Source organism: Sebastes umbrosus, chromosome 18 (assembly GCF_015220745.1).
Source record: "Sebastes umbrosus isolate fSebUmb1 chromosome 18, fSebUmb1.pri, whole genome shotgun sequence".
NCBI classification, from domain to species: domain Eukaryota; kingdom Metazoa; phylum Chordata; class Actinopteri; order Perciformes; family Sebastidae; genus Sebastes; species Sebastes umbrosus.
Genome location: NC_051286.1, coordinates 13,178,014 through 13,200,129, shown reverse-complemented (window position 1 = coordinate 13,200,129; position 22,116 = coordinate 13,178,014). Strand labels below are relative to the sequence as shown.

General features: G+C 38.4%; 1 protein-coding gene across 3 annotated transcripts; it reads left to right on the top strand.

The window, feature by feature from the left end:
* The first annotated feature begins 4,506 nt into the window (after nucleotides 1-4,506).
* Nucleotides 4,507-20,340, top strand: acp1 (acid phosphatase 1). Of its 3 annotated transcripts, XM_037751324.1 has the most exons (7): nucleotides 4,507-4,612; nucleotides 6,946-7,019; nucleotides 8,207-8,320; nucleotides 8,391-8,504; nucleotides 14,687-14,748; nucleotides 15,706-15,811; nucleotides 20,216-20,340. In XM_037751324.1, the coding sequence occupies exons 1-7, from the start codon at nucleotides 4,570-4,572 to the stop codon at nucleotides 20,291-20,293; spliced, it is 591 nt and encodes a 196-aa protein (XP_037607252.1). In that variant the 5' UTR covers nucleotides 4,507-4,569; the 3' UTR covers nucleotides 20,294-20,340. The 3 variants fall into 3 exon arrangements, with proteins under 3 accessions (XP_037607252.1, XP_037607255.1, XP_037607254.1); XM_037751327.1 differs by lacking the exon at nucleotides 8,207-8,320; XM_037751326.1 differs by lacking the exon at nucleotides 8,391-8,504.
* The last annotated feature ends 1,776 nt before the right edge of the window (nucleotides 20,341-22,116 follow it).

The window sequence follows — 22,116 nt, the reverse complement described above, 5'->3', positions numbered from 1 at the left end:
GGTGGTAATCAGATTTGTCCACTACTCTTAACCTTATTTTGGATGTGTGACTTACTTATTTGAACTGTGTTAGTGATAGAGGATGCTGCTTCCCGACTTGTGTGTCGGAGCAAACTGACAATGCTGAGAGGACAGCCAGGTATACAGAGGGCAAAAAGGTGTCTGAATTTAACAAATAGTCAAACCTACATGTTTAGACTTGTGGAAGTTAGTTTTAGTTGTAGTCAGACTTTGGACGGGATTATTTTAAATACAAGGATGCATTCCGCTAATTATCTCCCTTGTCATCCACCTGCTGTTACTTGTTACCTGTCTGCAGTCTTTTGCACGTGCGTACTTGTAAAAAGCTGATTAAAAACCCGGTTACATGACCAAGAAATCTGAATTCTGCAGAAGAAATCTACCTGGGGAAACCAGGTTTCTCTAATCCCCTACCATGATTTTGGTCTCTGCATAGTTACAAAATCAGCTTATTGGAATAAGCCGACTGTAAACTGGCTAGATAATTATTTTCTACTCAAAATAGGTCCAAACAAATGTTAAATCTAAATAAGAAACTCTCACTTTAGTTTAAAATCTTTCACTGTGGAGAAAAATTGCAATACACTGGGGATAGAAACCACAATGTCAGAACCAAACCCTGAAAGTAATGAGTGCCATACCTGAAAAGAAAAAACCCCGCTAACATTAACAACAGACATAAATTCCCACCCAGGCAATGGGAGTGTTTGGCAGATGGATGAGTTCAAGAACATCTGTGACGTGTGTCCCTTGAATCCATCATAATGTGAGGCAGATGAAACTCTGGGATGTCAAGTTAGATAGAGACAACCAAGGAATGTTTGTGATTTACTATCATGTTTCTCCCAAATCAAGATAAGTAGCCTCTATTGTGAATCAAGACAAACTCAGGTACACCTGCGGTCGCTAAAATTAATGCAGTCTAATACGACAGTCCTGTAACAAATCCACCTTCATGGACGTTATGATGTTCAGTTTTTGTTGAAAGTCTCTTAGAGAGGTGTTGATTCTCATTTTGGGGGACGTAGTTTGTTGCAACTGTATTGTATAGCTGCAATATCAATATAGTTACTATCGCACAAAAAGAGTGGAATTCAAATTTCAGTTTAAGTTTGTACATATGTGAGTTTTTGACCATAATAATAACAGTTGGGAGGGCATGCAGATGTTTTTAGCGTGCTGCAGATGTGCACAGTAAAGGTGGAAGGTAATTGGGAGCGAGAACAGGGCCGCATGTTGGTTTCAGTTCGAGGAAATGCAGTCACATTTTTTGCTCACACAGAGCTGTTGTGCAGACTATATAAAAGGTTTTGAGAATTTAAACTCGCTAATGAGAGGTTAAAGCCCGTAATGAGAAGTTGCTATTTACCGCGGTCAATTTGGAGCATTTTTTCCAAGATCAAGTTAATGCTTCCTTAAGAACAGTTAAGCTTGCATTTAAAAAAATTAAACCATTCTTTGCTAACAAGTTCATTTTCTTTTTGAACTAAAGAAATCCACTGATGTTTGAAGAAATATATAGACAGATGTAGGTAAATGCATTGTACATTCACCTAATAGAGCCTATAAAACCTGCAGCTGGCTCTGAGGAGCTGCAGTGATTACTCTGGTATGCCTAAGTCACCTTAATTACAGCCTTTCGGCTGGGATCAGTTGTTTCTTGTTATTCAGCCTGTAGAATTACTTAACCAGAACCTTTTCATTTTACCAAGAAAAAAGAAACTGCACATTTCCATTGATGTGCATGGACAGGGCTGGCCATGAAGAGGAGCATTTGCTGTTAAATGTGAGGCATTTTATGCTCTTTTCCTCTGCTTTTTCTACACGCTTTAGATTAAGAGTTGTAGAGAAACAGACATCCTCAGACATTCCTCAGAGGTGAATCACAGGCCTAAACCTCTGTCAATGAAACAGTGGAGATAATTTCAAAAAGGAACAAAACAGAGTCAAACAGTAAGATAACTTTAGTGTGTCCTTTTCAAATGTTGTGCATTATGGGCACCTCTCCACTTGTCCACTCCAGACCGTCTGCCATCTCTTCTTCACTGGTTCTAATAACGAATAGTTCCCATCACTGGCTAAGAAGAGGATCCAGGCTAAATACACCATGCAGGGATAATGATTTAATTAGTTGCAGCACGAAAACAGAGAAAGGTACAGCTGCTTGCACAGCTATGATACTGTTCAGAGACAGATCTAGGTTGATCATTTGCATTACAGCTGGGACTATAGAGCTGCAACAATTAATTGATTAGTTGTCAATTTTTAATAAATGTTTAATTCATTTAATTATTAATCACCAACTAAAAAAATAATTGACAGATAAATCGACAATGAAAATAATCATTAGTTGCAGCCCTACACTATGCTTTTTTTCAAATTCAGGGAATTTCTTTCTTTCTTTGGTGTTTCTCTTCAGTCTTTTCTGCCAATACTGCAACCGTTTGTTTAGGGATTTAGGGACATATTTCATCAGCTGCTATGACGTGTACATGATGATTACTCGTCTGTAGATGAGCCAGCTTTTGTTTCAGTTGGTAATTTGCATGTTTTCTGCATCATAAACAATGACATGACTGAATATAGAAGAATTACTGTTCTGTGCGAACAGCTGTAACTTGAAAGGAGTGTTGGTCTGGTCTCACATGCCTTCGATATCAAGGGACATGCACTCTTGCCTTACTTGAATCAGTCTTAGGGGTTACTCTTGGTCATGTCTAGAAGGTAACACGCACATTACGAAACTCTCGCGAGATGGTTAAGTTTAGGCATAGAGTCTCGCCAGAGTTTTTTGTAAATCTTTGCAATTTGAGGGTTATTTTCGCCGTTACTCTTAGTCTGTGCACTTGTTGCACTGTACCAGCATGCTGATACTTTAGCAGAGTGTCAATCTCCATCCACTGACGGTGCTGACTCTGTGGGTTAAACCACATAAACATCACACCAAAATGATTGGGTCTCTTTTTCAGAGGAGCTCACGTCCCAGTACAGATGTACTGTGTTGTACAACACCCTGTAATCTGTTGTTGTGAACGTCTTACTGTGTCTAGATCCAGGATTTGCTCATGACCCGTGTATTTCATACCATGACTCAGCAAAGCATAACTCAAAATATTAAAATATGGATTTCATTATTACATCTACTGACTGTAGCCAAGGAGAGATCAGAGAACAGCTTTTTTTTATGAGGTGATAAACACTTACATGTACTGCATAACTTCAAAGATGGGATTGTCTAATTTAACAATAACATATTTATGAGTATTACAGTCTAGTGAGCCAAATTCACATTTTTATGAGATGATTTGTTCCATATCATAATTAAATTGTGCTTTCTGTCAAAAACATAGCCTGCCAAGGGTGAAGCGGTTTTGTACTTTGGTTAATATTTATATTTATTGTTTTTATGTGTTTCTGTGTATGTTAATTCTGTACTGTTTGTATAATATATTTTTTATAATCTGTATGCAGCGTTTACTGTTTGTTTGTTAACTAAAATACCAATAAACAGAAATAAAAAATTTAAAAAAAAGTTATACCAATGGATTAGTTGAGAACAAGTCATTGAAACCAGAATGAACCTGTAGTCTACAAATATTATCAGTAAAAATGCATTTAATTATCAAAAATAAAAGTACTAATTAAGCAGAGTGTTACAGTATATCATTATATACATTACTGAATTACTTTTACTGATGCATTTTTGTAAGCAGCATTTTAATGTTGTAGTTGGTCATTATTGATGATATAGTTGCATAAATGAATATTTTATTTTTTATTTGACAATGGCCATTAGTTTTAAATGTCAATTTACAAGATAATTAGTAACTATAACTGTGAGAAAAAAAGTAGCAAACTGAATAGTTTGTCTGGAATGTAGTGGAGAAAGCTCGGCAAAAGTTTGAGAAAATGTGTCTAAAAAAAGAGCTAAGGATAAAATATTTTAAGTTTTACAAATTTTTCCCAAAAGCTTAAGGGAATTCTTTCAACTTAAAGAAATGTGAGATTTTAGCACTTAAAAAACATCGTATCTGCAGCATTTTCCCAATTCAATTTCAATTCAAACTTTATTGCAGACTCAAGGTCAAGATAAGAAAAAAGAAAAAAACAACACCAATACATTACATATAATACATTACCATACAGGAAGCACTTTTAAAAAGTAATGATTAAAAGATATTAAAAATATAAATATTAATATAAATCAGAATCGTGTTTATTGCCAGGTGTAAAAGGTATACACTAGGAATTTGCTTTGGTTTTATTGGTGCAAGTAAACAGTATGATAACAAAAGAATAGATAAAAATGTTAGAATAAAATAAGAATAAAAAAAATGGAATTTCTACCAATATACAATATACAAAATAAGCTATAGACAAATATAAACAAGATAAATAATAAATATATACATACATCAATTCCTTACATATAAAGAACTATACCAGTGCCTCCACAGCTGTAAATATAATTCACATGAGTTTTAAACTTTCTGTTCAGGCACCAGTTGGCCACAGCCTGTCACGTCATACAGGACCCTTCTAAACACAATGGCGGCCACCGGTTCGAAGTCTGTTTTGTTCGTGTGTTTGGGTAAGAAACGTCATTTTACACCAAAAGAAGCTCATTTAACCCTCAAAGAGTATCACAGTATGACACACAACTCACATACAACCAGTGTACCAATTTACAGCGCCTAAGTGTTGTGTTTAGATGTTGTTAGATGGACTTAAGAGTGTTAGCTCTAATGTTTCAGCTAACGGTTGCTAACTAGCTGCTCTCAACTCTCAGATCAACTCCTCACCAGAGACACTTTAATGAGTTAACCGGTCATGTTACTGCGCAGTTGGTGTTCAGCCAGGTGTGATGTAAAGACATCTGTGTTTTGTAGTTGTGCTGAGTAATGTGAGGAAGCAGGAAACGGACGTGCTTTGCAAATACTTCTCTTTAAACACTAGTGATGGGAATTCCGGCTCTTTTTAGTGAGCCGGTTCATTTGGCTCAGCTCACCAAGAAGAACCGGCTCTTTCGGCTCCTAAACGACTCTTCATTTTACCACTTCTAACTTTTATAATTCAGCCAAATTTAGCGCTGTTTTGATCTATGATTAGTATGTGTGCAGATATATCACTTAAATTATTCAATATAATTATACTAAACCTTATAATTTCCAGAATACCATAATTGTACATTCTACTTCGTTTCCGACCATAACTCATCTTGTCTGCAATTCCCGCACTGCACTCCTCTCTCTCTTTCTCTCCTCTTCTCCCTCCTGCTCTGTACCTGTAGACCATCAGCGCACCGTGCACACCCCCGCCCCTCCATGCTTGATGGTACATCCTTGTCTGTCATCACCTGATTGGTCGCACGGACGTCGTTAACACAACATTCAGTCAAAGTCAGTGCATGGAGTGCCCATGGCGCGGAGAAGATCGTCGTATCATTCTGCCTTGAATTAATAATAAAAAAATAATAAAGAAAACGTCTCTCGGACGGGAGCCGGTTCTTTTATCGTTCACTTAAAAGAGCCGGCTCGTTCGCGACCCACAAATCACTATTAAATACCGTTGTCTCGAGATCACGAGTTAGTTACGTCATGATGTTACCTCGAGATAAAAAAGCTTGTTTCTCTTGTTTATTGAGATGATTAACCTGCTATCACGAGAAAAACAAAAGGACGTTTTGTCTTATTGCTTAATACAGTATGTTTCGGTCATATCTGTCAGTTTATGACAGTCAGTAGACCTGACCACAGGTTAGTAGACATGACCACAGGCTAGTAGAAATGACCACAGATTAGTAGAAATGACCACAGGTCAGTATAGACATGACCACAGATTAGTAGACCTGACCACAGGTCAGTAGACATGACAACAGGTCAGTAGACATGACAACAGGTCAGAGTCCATCGTGAAAGCCGCTCGGTTATGAGTCTTACTTGTTTTGTAGTTGTTGCTTAATCCTGTCAACACTATAATGTTGTGTAACTTAACTGAACTAACTTAGTTTAAAAGTCGCAGTTAAATTTAATAATGTAATATTAACACAATTTGCATTGACACAACATGTGTCAGTTAAGAAGCCACGAGATCAGATGATCATGTGTTACATTTATTAGGGATGGGCGATATGAATAAGAGAATATCACTGATTATGTTATTTTTCAATGTGACATAACCATCGTGATGTAGTGTATTTGCTGGAAATTCAGTTTAGAAATTGTTTTTAGAAACAAATACCAGATGAGAATGATTATTTTGGTTAAAGCAGCAGTAGGTAGAATTGGAGCAAATATGATAATGAATGAATGAATAAAAAGTTATTTTTATAAAATGGTCATTATATCCTGAAAGAAGTGCATGAGACAGGTAATCTGAAAAAACATCATGTGCCTCTCCGGTGTCCTCCGGTGCTGCTAATGGCATCTGCAAGATTTCTCGGACTGGAGGAAAACAACCAATCAGAGCCGAGCTTGAGTCTGCCGTCTCTGAGCAGCTGTCAATAACTCGCGAACTTCAATCAAACGGTCAAACTAGGCAGCGCTGATCAAATATGAATCAATATTCTGTTACTCTAATGCTTATTTCTCGCCTCAAATGTTTTCAGAAACATCTTGTAGGGTACTGTTTAGCTGTAAAATGACAAAGTTTGTGACCCTGCAGCCATGTTGAGATCAGTTGAGGAAATACCAAGCTCCGCCCACCAGCCGGAGCAAACTTTCTAATTTTACAGCTAAAAAGTACACTACAAGATTTTTCTGAAAACATTGTAGGCAAGAAATAGGCATTAAAGTAACAGAATATTCATTCATATTTGATCAGTGCTGCCTTAGTTTTATGGTAAAACTGTTCATGAAGTTTAAACCTTTTAATTTTTTAAAACATGGCATTAAAGTTTGTCATGATGATTGTGGTTTTGAACAGGGAATATCTGCAGATCCCCCATCGCTGAAGCCGTCTTCACGAAGATGGCAACAGATGCTGGTGGTGTCGATAAGGTAATGTCATGATTAATTCATTCATTCATTGTACATAAAAGTATTTATAATACAGGTCACTGGTATTTGCCCAATATTACATCTGTGGACAATTTTTGAAGCACATAGAAACTACATTTGTTACAAATAACATGTACTGTACATTACTACTGACCATTTTTCAAAGCATGCTTGCACTGATTATTGTTATTAACTGATATAAATGGGAAACTGGTAGTTATTTGGTGGCAGATTATAAAAAAAAAAACATCCAACGTGATTGAGTTGGGTAATAATCACAAAATACATTCAATCACCTGGTTACTGACAGTATAGCAATATTCATGTATGAAGAAGTTGGTGATATGACGCAGTGGGTGAAATGTAAATACAGTACATTGAAACTGGAGTAAAATAAAGTGAATAAATTAGTTCATCATTATTAGGCATAATAATTAAGGTTATAATAGTTTTGAATTTTCAATAACTTTTTATTTCATTTTGGTTTTGGCTTTTCAATTTCATTTTGGTTTAGTTTAGTTTCAGTTTGTCAAAATGGTTTAGTTTTTACAGTAGTTTTAGTTTGTTTTTGTTAGGGCCAGGTATAATGTCTCATGAGTATGTAGCTACATATACATGGTAAATACATCGTTGGAGAACTGTGTAGGAATGGCTATAATGTTTAATGTTTTAATCTTGGCGCAACTTCATTGTGTTCAATGTGAATCAATTTCATAGTGTCATTTCCTGAAATGTCATATCTGTTCAATTTCTGTGGTTCAATGTTACGAGAGTTGACAGAAATTCATGCTGTCTCCTTTTTTCGATAGTGATATATTTGAGCTAAAACTGAATGGAACGTACATTAATTTGAGTTTTTTGACCAGGAAATATAGTTACAGTTTAGTTTTATTTTATCTTAAAGGATGTCGTTTTTTATTTAGTTTCAGTTTACTAACACAATTTTTTACTGCTTATTTTTGTTTTAGTTTTATTAACCCTGCTAATAATACATGATAGCGACCCAGCTGCAGCCTCTAAAGATCATGCATGAGGGCAGGATGTGTTTCAGAACATTTGTCTCCCTTCTAATCCTGTCCTCAAGAGTACAACATCGTCCTGCAAATTCTGTATCACCTGCTACCACATATCTGTAAGTGAGAGTCATTTTTGCTGTGTTATTGTTCCCTGTGCTCGACTCTGCCTAGTGGAGGATAGACAGTGCTGCCACCTCCACCTATGAGATAGGAAACCCTCCAGACCACCGCGGTCAAGCCTGCATGAAGAGTCATGACGTGCCCATGAAGCATGTGGCCCGGCAGGTACGAACACCCACCTCTACATCTCTCTTAGCAGTAGTTAGCGCCCCCTTTTTGTTCTCTGTTGTTGCAGTGGGTGATAGACAGTGGTGCCACATCTGACTGGAATGTAGGCAGATCACCGGATGAACGCGGTCTGGCCTGCCTAAAGAAGCATGGCATTGAGACAAGCCACAGTGCCCGACAGGTACAACCAGATGTCCCGTGGCTCCTCTCATCTCATTCATGTTTTTGTGTATGAGTGTGATGTTGGTAAGATGATGGTTGCTAGACACTCAGGTGCTGTTGTTCTGTCACTTAGCATATGACTAGCTTACTGTAGCTTTTTCCAGTTTAATACAGGTTCAAATAAATTGTTACTTTCAGGGTTTTAACCTGCAGCTGCTGCATACTAAGCTCCACACGATTTGCTCTGCTCAAAACAAGCACAGGTTCATCTGAGCTGCAGCTGAACTGGATGTAAGCTTCGGCCAACATTGCCAATTTAGGCTGCATTCACACCAGATCCGGCGGTGCGGCGATTCGCAGCAGGGTTGTGTGGCGGTGTGGGAGTGTCGCTTAAATGGCCAATTTGTGTGATGTCCTGTTGTGAAGTATAACCCCCCGAATGTAGCACAAGTAGGCTTTATATTTCACAAACATAGTTTTCTGTGTGAGCGTTTTTATGATCTCGATATTTCCAACCGCACTTGAAGGCAGCTTCATTCATTTCACAGCAGCTAGACAAGAAAAGACGGAGGGACTGTGCCTTGTGCTGGACCATGTTGCAGGAAACACGCTACTAAATTCCCCACAGAATTGCTGCAACGAGCATCCACGTAGTCAGCTGTTGCACTGACTCCTCGGCAGTTGGGGTAAATGCTTATGTTTCTTACTCTCATAGGTTTTTAAACAAAGTTGTTTTTGGCCCTCCTCCCACGGCAGGGAGAAGCAGAGATGTTATCTGTACTCTCTCACCGACTCGCTGGTTACGTGATTGGCCACCGCAGCTTGACGTTGGGCTGCGTTTCTCCAAAAGTTGATTCTGTTTCTATTTTTCGCCACAGGTCGCTGCGTTCTTTTATAGCAACCTCTGCCACAGCCGCAGCCCAAACGCACTACCCCAATTCAAAATGAATGTTTTCGCCGCACTGCCGGATCTGATGCAAATGCAACCTTAAGAGGAACAATAAATACCATAAGTCTATGTAGTAATAATGATGTATGTTCAGTTTGCTTCTCTTCCTTTGCAGAAAATTTGTTTACATTTTTCATTTTGAGATTTTCCAATTTAGCCTCCTGTTTCATTAGAGATTACCTACATCCTGCTACCCCCATCACAGATTTAAAAAAATAACTTAAACCCTGACTCTCTGGAATCAGGGTTTAAATTATTGCTCTGGAAAAAAATGGAAATGAGCTCTGTTGGAATGAACAATGTAGAACGGCGCATCATTTAATAGAGTACTAAAATGACTGTACACATAATTTATTAACTAAAAAGGTGCATTCAAGTTCTTCTTTAACTGCTAGAGAAAAGTCGTACAAATACCATTACCAACACAACCGGTGTGGTTGCCAACCTTTTTGGCATATGACCCCTTACAATGAAGCATTGTTGGGAGCCTGCCTTGCAGGTTGCATAAGTCTGTGCAAAGTGGCCAAATATTCAAATTGTTTATTTGAATTGACTTTAAACTGTATAGTATCTACAAGCAAAAAGCATACGGAAAATTGTGCCCTAGTTGCCATTAATTTGCCTCTTTAATGTGTCACCGCCCGTTTGGCTTTAAAATGATTTGACACAGATGTGACACATTTAAAATTGTCTTACACATTTATTTATATATACACATTACATTTATATGAGATATGGTTTTATAATGGCATATATGATGAAAGGTATGAATTTATATCTTATATTAAACTGATATGTACAGTAGAAATGCCCTTTTAAACAGAGTTGTACTTCACTCTTCTCTCAGTTACACATTGTGCAGCAGGTTTAGCTTAAACCTCAGATACAGTGACCTCTTGTGATAGGTCGGTGAAATCTACAGGACACAGCAGGTGCTTCAACTCCTGAGGACGCAACAACAGGGTTTAAGAGATCATATGAGTCGTTCAAGACAACACAGATTTAAAATTTGTCTTAAAATATGAACTGCAGCTAATCGTGTGATAGAGCAACAGCCCTCCGCATTTCAGCTTTACTTCAGTTTTGCTTAAATGAAGATATTCTTTCAGGGAAGAAAGGCGGCAAGTCAGTTATTTAGGTTTTCATTATGTTTTTTTCATTACTAGTATTGAATTTAAACGTATCACTGAAAATTCAGTTTCTACAGTATATTTAGCTCTGTCTTAGTGTCATTAACCTGCCTACAATTTATGTGCTACTCGAGTTAAACTGTGTATACGGAGTAAAAGAGTCAATGGTAATTAATCATTTTTCAATTAAAAATAGCAGTTTTCATCTTTTTACAGGTTTTTCTGATATGAATTTTGAGAAAGTAGTGTTATTATCTTGGAAATATATGTAGTGAACCCGTTGGCCAGGCCTGTCTCTATACAGCTGTGTAAAATGATGGCACCTGTTTGTATGAAATACAATCCAGCAATTGTCGTAACGCATTTGTTTCAAATCCTTAAAGGTGCCTGAAACAGGTCTGAAATCACACCAAGATGTTTTATCCTTGTAGGGCCTGCAGCCTTTCTGCCGTGCTAACTTATGCTCTGTGGCCTTAAACCGCTCTTTTTATGTTTCCCTGAGAGAACTCGGGGGTTTTATCGTGTGCTTGAGATCTTCTGTCTCGTTAGTTTGTCTTTCTGCAAACCATTCAGCCAGACCCTCGTCTAATCTCCTCAAAGCGGGGATGGGGAGGCTCAACCCTTGGCTTAAACCCAGCCAAATCCACACAATGAGCTTTGACAAGCTCTTGCTCTTTCCTCTTTTCCTTTATTACCCTTTTCATTTCTATCACTTGCTTTTGCTCCCACTCTCTTTTTTCCTCTATTTCTTCCCAATTTTGGAATTTGCATACTTTGCTGAACTTCTACCGCTGCCAGTATCCAAGCAGACGCTTTGGAAACCACATAAGCAAACATGTTTTTTAAATAAAGCAAACATGCTTCAAAGTGATCCATAACAAAACTGACAACCCGACATTAGACATAATAGAGCTGAAATTTAGATTTCATAGTCATCAATATGTTAAAGGCATCATATGTTATATATTATATGTTAGGATGTTGACAAATACATTGATAAAGTCTTACACCTACTAACAACTACATTATAGTGTGTTATTAACCACTTATTAAATATTTGTATACTGCTTATTGTAGGGAAAGTATAGCCGAATATTTTTAAGAACAGTTTTGTTTCTAAATATGTAACTAATTTGATGAAATATGCCTTTCTCACAGCAGACTTGTCATAGTAGCAAAAGCACAGGCGCTACTAATATCTAGGGCTGTCAATCGATTAAATTATAGAATCGTGATTAATCCCATGATTGTCCATAGTTAATCATGATTAATCACAAATTAATCGCCCATTTTTTATCTGTTCAAAATGTACCTTAAAGCGAGAGTTGTCAAGTATTTAATACTCTTATCAACATGGGAGTGGTCACATATGCTTTCTTTATGCAAACGTATGTAGGGATGGGTCATGCTTTTTCGAATAGTCATTGAATTATCAAGAATCGACTAGTTTATGCAACTATCGTCCTGTTTAAAAAAAATATATATATTTTTCCTTGTTTTAACTGTTGCAGGCGCACATCCTTAGTATATATGTATTATTGGAAATCAATTAACAACACAAAATAATGACAGATATTGTCCAGAAACCCTCACAGGTACTGCATTCAGCATGAAAAATACTCTCAATTCATAACATGGCAAACTGCAGCCCAACAGGCAACAACAGCTGTCAGTGTGTCAGTGTGCTGACTTGACTATGACTTGCCCCAAACTGCATGTGATTATCATAAAGTGGGCATGTCTGTAAAGGGGAAACTCGTGGGTACCCATGAAACCCATTTTCATTCACATACTATCTTAAGGTCAGAGGTCAAGGGACCCCTTTGAAAATGGCCATGCCAGTTCTTTGCCAAAATTTAGCATAAGTTTGGTGTGTTATTTATCGTCCTTCGCGAGACCAGCTAGTATGACATGGTTGGTACCAATGGATTCCTTAGGTTTTTTAGTTTCATATGATGCCAGTATCTTCACTTCAATTGCAAATTGCATTATTTGAAATTAGTGGCGTTAAAATGAATTTGCGTTAACGCGTTATTACCGTGTTAACTTTGACTGACCTACCAATATCATTAACGATGGCTGTTATATTCATGAGAGTGAGACAGCATGCACAATACCAGGAGAACTGATAATTTTCACACAATTTTACGATATCACTCTTCACGTCTTCTCATGGATTTATTGGCTTTTAAACTTTATGAGCTTGCTGTGTGTGTCTCCAGCTCATTCTTCATTTACTCTAACAGCCTCCCAGCTCGCTCTCAGCCAGACATTTCAGAAATCAGAAAGCCTTTTTTGATGGAGGATTACCACTGTTTCAGTTAGTGTGAGAGTGTAAGGTAGACATGAGCAGAGAGATCATCAGCCTCTGTGATTTTCACCACCACAGACTAAATAATACAAAATAAAATGATAAGACCTTTATGGCTACAACAAGACACTCTGGGAATATAAAAATGGATTTAAAAACAGTCTGTATCAAACCTCTTTTTACTCCTGTGCTGTTCCATGAATGACCACAGCTGTCTGTGATTGAATATGTCAGTATGTCGACATCTGGAGCATCGCAGGAGTTTTATTCATGCCGTTTGTTCCTCACTTCTTTCATTCGTCTCCTGCTGTGCTCGCCTCGATCTTGGCATTCCTATGAACTGACTCTCAAAACCCTTCCAAACTATTCAGGGTGCTGCCTGTTTTTTATTTCTTCTCGTTCCATTAAATCATCACCCAGAAGATTGAACACTACGCTTTACACCCCTCCACATGCTTACACATGTGCAGGGATCTAATCCTTTCATAACTCAGTTGTCATGTTGAAGTTATCCATCAGATTTTCAGCCCTGGTTGGTTTGGTAACAGAAAATGCGGTTTGATACAACATCAAAAAAGCTCCCTGAGCAGCTTTTTTTTGTTAAAAATACATCAACAACAACAACAACAACAACAACAAAAGAATGCGGGTGCATCTGTTTAAAGTGCAGCTAAACAAACTCAAGTTCTTTTGAAAGAAGTCAGTCAACAATAATCTGATTTCATGCTGCACACGGCGTGAGAATTTTGCCACATAACAGCAGGTTTACAGTAAAGACAAAACAAAACAAGGCAAGGCAGCTTTATTTGTATAGCACATTTCAGCAACAGGGCAATTCAAAGTAGGTTGGAATGGAGGTGTGCACCCTGTCGCATGACACTCTTCATCTAACGGCTCACTTTGGCTCCATATTGTTTGATTACTCACTTGCAAAAACTGGAAATGATAAAAAAAAAATGCTGAAAATTACTGTTTTGTTGTTTTGTAGTCACATTTTGATGAACAATCGCTGTCAGAGCCGACCTTGGTGACAAATACATTACGCTTCCTGTGACTGCTTCACAATAAAAGCCACTATAATAATAATTGTGGGATTATTCCTTATTTCATTGGCTATATACAGTATATACAGTATATATATGTATATATATATACATATATATACTGTATATTTGTATATATATACATAGCTTGGATATATATATATATATATATATATATATATACATACACTTACTCACTCACTCCCCCAAACTCATTGTGTGTATCCTTGAGGTCTAACAAACGTGTTTCCTTCCTCAAAAATCATTTGCAAAGCCGATATTTTTTCTTTTTAAATCCTGCAGCGCTAGAGGTCAAAAACTCCACAGGAAAATTTTAATACAGCTCTGATTAAGGGTTATGAGAGAAAACAATAAACTGAGCCTGTTCTCAATGAAATACAAATAAAAGCTGTAAGACTGCTGCATAGTTTCCTGTGAATCCCTCAAGCGTGTGAAGGCGATTTTGCGAATCCAGCGCGGTAGTGGCGTACTCCACCACTAACGATGAAAACTGCTATGTAGCGTGTTAATTACAGAATGTAAATACATTGTCTATTCCTGAAAAACAAAATGCTGACCATAAATATGATCAAAAACAGGGTTTGAAATGACCAGACTGCCTTTCTTGTTGTATTGGAAATGATTGATTTTTACTGCATAACATTGAACCCTCTCTGAAGGACCATAGAGAGGCTCTGTCGTACGGTGTTCCCACACAGACCTAGAAGTAACATTTGTTTTTCCCCTGCATTTCTCTTTCACTTCCAGGTGACCAAAGACGACTTCCAGAGCTTTGAGTACATTCTCTGCATGGATGAGAACAATTTGAGGTAAAGATATTTCAGCGCACAGCAGCACTGCTTATTATTTCTGTGACTGTACCTAGTAGTTAGACACTGTCGTGCTGAGCACTGGTGTCATGTGTTAAGTGTCTCGTCTCGCTTATTAATGGTTCCCTGGGACCAAAAAAACATTTGCTTTGAAAGGGGTCAAACTAGGTTGTCCTACTTGATAGTGATCCGTGCTACTCCTTCACATGCACATCAGAATGGTGGAAACGTTGAGCTATAACTGACGTGTAGGTGAATGCCTCCCTTTTAATGAGCAATATCCTCCCTTAAGCTCTTTCCAAAGGTCAGGGGGAGGGATATTTTTTGATACTTTGAACGTTTAGGGATCATTTTGAGATCACATGCCTATGGCAGATCTGATCTGTAAGCAGCTTACTGAGTTCTTTGGATGCCTCGTCTTTGCTCTTTGGGCAGGTTTTTTCCCCTTTTTCTCCCACATTATGTTTTTTTTTTTCTCCACAAATGTTAAGCTGACCTGACTGAGAAAATTAGACCCTGTCTCAGACAAAAGGATACTCTGTCTGTGTTTAGTTTTCTTTTAACAGAACCCATCTCATTGTCACCCTGAAAGTGTTTATTAGTTGTTTTTTCTTAATAAGTTTTATTACTTTAGTTTGAGATTAAACAGGTTGAGGTGTTCTGTTAATTTTCTCTACTCTTAAAACGTTGCCAGAATCAAGCTTGTACTGTTGTTTGTCAGTTCTTTATGAGGAAGTTAATCACATGGATGTTATTATCATGGGGTTTTATTATCTGTCCATTATAGGAAGTATGTAACATGACGGCTCTGCATACAGGATAATAGGGATGTTGCACCTCATATCTAAATGGCAGAGAAAAAAATATGACTTGATTTTTATTCTATTCCAGAAGTCACATGTTGTTGTGTTTTTCTTCTCTTCTCCTGGAGTAACGCTCTCTCTCTCGTCTTCACAGTGAGCTGAACAGGAAAGCAAAACAGGCGAAAGACAGCCAAGCAAAGATTGAGCTTCTTGGTTCCTATGACCCGCAGAAGCAGCGCATCATCAAAGACCCGTATTATGTAAGTATTCAAGTAGATTCTCATGTTAAGTATTTTCAAGTATAATTAAAATGACTCCTCAATGTTTGATCTTAATGATCCCTAATGATATATAACTGGGGAAAGCAGTGGTAATAGTTTAAATAAACAGACGATTGGAGACGAGCCAGAGATTGGAAACATAAAATTCAAGCTCTTTTTGACACATCATTAAATCTAATGTCATCGAGTTTAACTTTATTTAAAGGATAACCACCATGCAGAGGTTTCCCATGGTTCTTAGAGGGCTTAGGTGCTGTGCAGCCATTGGGTGTGTGTGTGTGTGTGTTTGTGTTTGTGTGTGTGTGTGTGTGTGTGAGGGGGGGTTTCAAAGTTTTTGTCTTAAAACTATGCAATTTCACTCATTATTCATTATTATTACTATAGATAATGCCCAAAAAGCTTCAAGACAAAACTTTTCATAGTTGAATTTATTATTTACATATATCACAGCTTTCGTCTGAACATTTAATTCTTCTGGCAGTGTTTGCCCTGTAAAATCATATTCAAATTCATATACATCAAATTAAAAGAGCCGATTCAGAAACATTTTAAGTAATGTTTCATGAATTATATTTAAAAAAAAAAGTTATGACAAACAGTTCACAAATTATTTTACAAAAGGGAGCTTGCTAATAATAATAATATTAATATTAATAATAGCCTAGACTCTGGGTTCCCAACTCCAGACCTCCATGCACCCCTTTTAGGATTGGGCGATATATTTAGGGAGGTGTGTGTGGCTCCGTGCGGCGCGGCGGCTCGTCCAGATGCTCTCCACGTTGTTTTTATGTTCATATGGTTAGGCGTGGCACTGCACCTAAGCTATATAAAACCTGGCATGGAAAACCTTCAATGTTAAGCAGTATAAGGCCCGGGGTATACACGATCAGAGCTGGTTCTCCGAACCGCTACACTGGAGGATGGGGTGTAAAGCTGGCTGGTATAGATAGTTATATTTCTATTTCTATGTATGTACAATGTGAGCAAAAATAACCAGAGTCAAATTCCCAGTATGTGTACTCAGACCTGGCCAATAAAACTGATACTGATTCTGAGACACGATATATTTCAGTTTTTCTCCACTGGAAAGATCTTTTCATAAAACTAGGATGTCTAAGCAGTAGAAAGGCGCAAATATTTTTTAAATTGGTGCTACATGACCAGAGAAAAAGGGCTGTGGTATTCTCTTTTGCTCAAAAGGTAGAAAACCTACAACACCCAGAATGCACTGGGCTCGTTGCCACCACCCGTTCCCCCGGGCTGCTCTTATTGTATCAGCAAAGTATCTCTTTAAATACGGCGCTCATTTTTAGACAGTCTCTCCTGAAAGACATTCATGCACTCGGTTGTTCACATGAAAAGTGACAGAAATAGTTGCGTGCTGAGCCCGAGAGAGAAGTTCACTTCTGTTCTCATTTCTTTATTTTTTTTTCATGTAAATTAACTAAAATAGTTCGAAATCTGGCAGAAATGTTGTGTTCATGTACGGTCGCATCGCTCATAGTAAGAATCTGATTGAGAAAATAGGTTTTCGGGGCTTTTCAAAACAAAACTTAAAACTGTTTGATGGTGTATTGTGAATGTGTCTTGTAATAACACAGTGAAATGTAATGGCTGTGCACCTGCTCAAGACCACAGTTTTGGACAGAACATGTCTGTTTGCAGGTGCATGTGGTAGCTCTAGAGACTCTCCACGGGCGGAAGATGGATCATGTCTACGCACGTTTCATGAAGCAGTAAAGCAAAACAGAGTGGACCGTAACGGTGAAATAGCATCGCTGTCAGTTCTTGGTTCACTCGATTTGAATAAATGGCTATAAACTATAAAAAAAACACGTTTTGTAACCATAAAAAATATGCTATTGATTATTGAACCCTTCCAGCCCAGTAAACACTACAATAAATTACTTTTACACATCGGATTTGCTTGGACATCACTAGAAGAAGTCTTTTCTGGTTCAGATTGGTTTGCTTTTTCACACTCCATCCCTTGTGTTCCTTATGACCTGCCAAATGATTTTGACATGGGTCCTCGGCAGCTTTTTATTTTCTTGAAGGTTATGAGTTCGAAAAGACAGGGTGGGGAAAAGTGAAGAGAGCAAAGGTTTAAAAGTTTGACTAGTGATGATATGCTGTCAAAAAGTAATAATTTCCTGTGAGGGCTTGATGGAGGAAGTGCAGCTAAAGTTCTGTTGGTTTAATGAGTGTATTTTTACACAACTGCAGTGCCGTGTTACATTTTGTGGAGCCATAAAACATTCATCAAATTATCAGCGATGTGGCTGGAAGAGGATGTTGTGGTCGACCACAGCTGATGTGACTAATATTTTGTCTCAGATTTTGGCTTTGAACAGCAGTTTTCATTGTGTGAGGATCAGCACGAGTGTGTCAACTGGTAGCTTTTTGCCAAAATAAAGGAGTGAATGAATGCTCTTCACAGCCCGTGTGGTTTGGATACTTGGCGGTATTTCGACCGTGTTGGATCGTGGTCCCTCGCCAGCAACCACATGGCATGACAGCGAAAGGAGCAAAGAGGAACCAGACAGTGGGGCTGCACAATTAATTGAAATCCGTGCGCCGCTCATAGAAAGCTCCATTTCATGTCAAAATCAAGCGTTTCCTAAACTAACAGCCAAGCACCAGGCGAGCGATCGAGATGTTTTGGCTTCCTTTTTGGGGAGATGTCATGCCGCTGCGAACGCACCCTGCAGCGGAAACCTGTGGAAAAACCCTCCTGAATGTTGCAGCTGCAGAACAGAGTAGAAGGGTAGCAATTATCAATTATGCAACGCCTGTTATGAATTTTACGCTATATTCTCTCTGTTCTTCTTTTTCTCTTGCTTTCTTTATGCTTCACTGCATTGTTGTAGGCGTATCAATAATAATAATAATAATAACATGCTAACATACTTCTGGTTTTGTTATTGTGGTCATATGTAATTCATGGTGCTGTTAGACTGCTGCCAGACCGCCACGTTAATACAGTTGTGTGAGAAAGTATAAACTACTACTATGCTACTACTAACTAGTAAACTAAATATTTTGTTAGATTAAAAAACATGTTGTGAATTCTGGAAATTATTACTTCTATCTTTTTTCAATAAATGTTGACTTTTGGACTGAGGGCTGAGCTAATTACAGAGACGAGGCTCGCTGTGTGTTTGAGAGAGAGAGGGGAGGAGAAGGTGGAAGCCGGTTGACTGTTGCACGCAATGTTTCTGCAGGTTATTAATAGTAATAATTTGAATGTCAGAGTTCTAAATGAAGCTTCAAACTACTTGATACAGTCCTAGTAATTAACCATGTAGCCCTTAGTCCAGCAGGAAAGATGTATAACGCTCTTGTTTGCAAAAAAGAATGCAAATGTACCTATTTGGCAATTCTTTGGTTTTAAACAAACAAGAAAGGAACAAAGCGTTCTGTAAGCTGTGCGATAAACAATTCAGGACTAAAGATGGACCATCCAACAGAAGTCTGAAACCGATTCCATCCAGTTACTGGCAGTTACTACCAGTTAATTGATTTGATTTATTGATCTCAGCATGCCCTTGTGTGAAATAGAGCTTACTGCCTATACATTGTGGCCACTTATGGGTATTGCAACATATGCGTTTCCACTCCATAGATATTTATATCTATGTGGATCTCTCTCTCCAGCTTATTTTTGGGACGATAATTTTGTATATAGTTGTTTTTCTTAAAGTAAACATATATTATTAAATATTATTAATTAATATTAAAGTTAATTATTAAATTTTGGTCGCCTAAAATATCGTATTCAGCGTTTGGTTGTACTTAGCACCACCCTCTCAAGTCAAGCTTCAAAACCGTTATCCACAAACCAATGGGTGACGTCAAGGTGTCTACGTCCACTTCTTTTATAGAGTCTGTAGGTAAACATTATACCTGCCCGATATCAACATTTTAGCACAAATTGTGAAGTTTGCTATGGTTAGAAAGGATTTTCCAAATCTATCCAGATTTCTGCAAAGACCCACGGCTTTGATCTGTCAAAACCAGAATTTAAGAAGTATTATTGCTGCTTTTGGCAGTTTATTTCTCCCTGAAGGAAATTTTATTTTTCCAAATTCGAAAAATGTGGTGCTCAAGCTCAAAAATGTACAATTGAAGGGATGTCTGGTATCTGTCTTCCTTCAGGACAATAACAATAATTTGGCACTCAGAAGTAAGAAACTGATATTTTATGATGTGTTTTAGTTTTGTGTTTTCGAACCACTTCACAGAATGGGCTGAGCATATCTACAGATGTACTGTATAAAAGCAAACAGCTGTGTGTGTGTAATCATTCAGCTATCAGTACTTGGCTGAAACATATTTTAATTTATGACATGAATCTTTTTTTTTTTCTGTGTTATCTCTTAGGGGAGTGACGACGACTTTGAAAAGGTGTACGAACAGTGTGTACGTTGCTGCAAAGCATTCCTGGAGCAGAATTCCTAAAAACATCCGACCTTAAACAATCTTTGCCGAATCTGTTGGATTGACATGAAAAATTAACCAAATATGCTTTGACTGTGTCACACAAGCACTCATCAGTATAATCTACTTGTAGATGTCACTAGAAGACCAGAAAACACTTCTGTTTCAGTGTTGTTGTTATACAAACCACACATCATGTAATGTAGAATTCATGTGATTAATAAAATACATAAATGAGTATGACTATCAGAGACTTATTAATCTTTACATTTTGAATATGCTAAAGCATTTATATGAATGAAGATATCGTGCAGATGATAACACGTGACTGGACAACTCTGAGGTTTACGGGTCAAAGGCCTGAAAGAAATGAAGACATATGTTCTCACTCGTTTCCCTTGAATGTGCCTCCTCCTATGTAAATTCAAAAGTTATCCTGTTGAGCGCTAATAACCACTAGCTACTTCAATGGATGATAATCCCATGAGGGAGGACTCATCGGTGCCAATACAAATTACAATTAAGTGTGATTCATCTGCACACGGTAGAGTTTTGGATTCATCAAAGTGAGTGATAGGGCTGTAAATCATTAAACAAGGGTGTACTCAAAGGTCTAATGAACCAACCGGTGACTGGAGGGTTTCCAATTGTTGAAGAATTTAGTTTTAGGGAGGTTTCAAAGTTGTCAAATAGGGCGTCAACTGTGATGGAACTTGCATGTGAAGCACGAGTACGATTTAAAAAAAAAAAAGAAAAACGCAGATGTATCTGTTATCTGGTTTTAGACTTTTGGACAGAATGTGGTTCAATCTGTTTATCAGGCACAGTAGTTCCCTAATGGCTGTTAACACGAGCACTGCTAGGCAGTGGTGGACTCATAAAAGTGCACCAGCGTGCAGAAAGTTTACTAGCATGTAGGGCTGCCTATATGCCACTGCATCTGCATCATTTTCTCAATCTTAAGGGCACCCTAGAGGGCACTTCATCACGAGTTCTCCACTTGAAGGGCACCCTAGAGGGCACTTCATCACATTTTCTCTACTGGAAGGGCACCCTAGAGGGCACTTCATCATGTTTTCTCCACTGGAAGGGCACCCTAGAGGACACTTCATCATGTTTTCTCCACTGGAAGGGCACCCTAGAGGACACTTCATCACGTTTTCTCCACTGGAAGGGCACCCTAGAGGGCACTTCATCACATTTTCTCTACTGGAAGGGCACCCTAGAGGGCACTTCATCATGTTTTCTCCACTGGAAGAGCACCCTAGAGGGCACTTCATCACGTGTTCTCCACTTGAAGGGCACCCTAGAGGGCACTTCATCACATTTTCTCTACTGGAAGGGCACCCTAGAGGGCACTTCATCATGTTTTCTCCACTGGAAGGGCACCCTTGAGGACACTTCATCATGTTTTCTCCACTGGAAGAGCACCCTAGAGGGCACTTCATCACGAGTTCTCCACTTGAAGGGCACCCTAGAGGGCACTTCATCACATTTTCTCTACTGGACGGGCACCCTAGAGGGCACTTCATCACGTTTTCTCCACTGGAAGGGCACCCTAGAGGACACTTCATCATGTTTTCTCCACTGGAAGGGCACCCTAGAGGGCACTTCATCATGTTTTCTCCACTGGAAGAGCACCCTAGAGGGCACTTCATCATGTTTTCTCCACTGGAAGAGCACCCTAGAGGGCACTTCATCACGTTTTCTCCACTGGAAGGGCACCCTAGAGGACACTTCATCATGTTTTCTCCACTGGAAGGGCACCCTAGAGGGCACTTCATCATGTTTTCTCCACTGGAAGGGCACCCTAGAGGGCACTTCATCACGTTTTCTCCACTGGA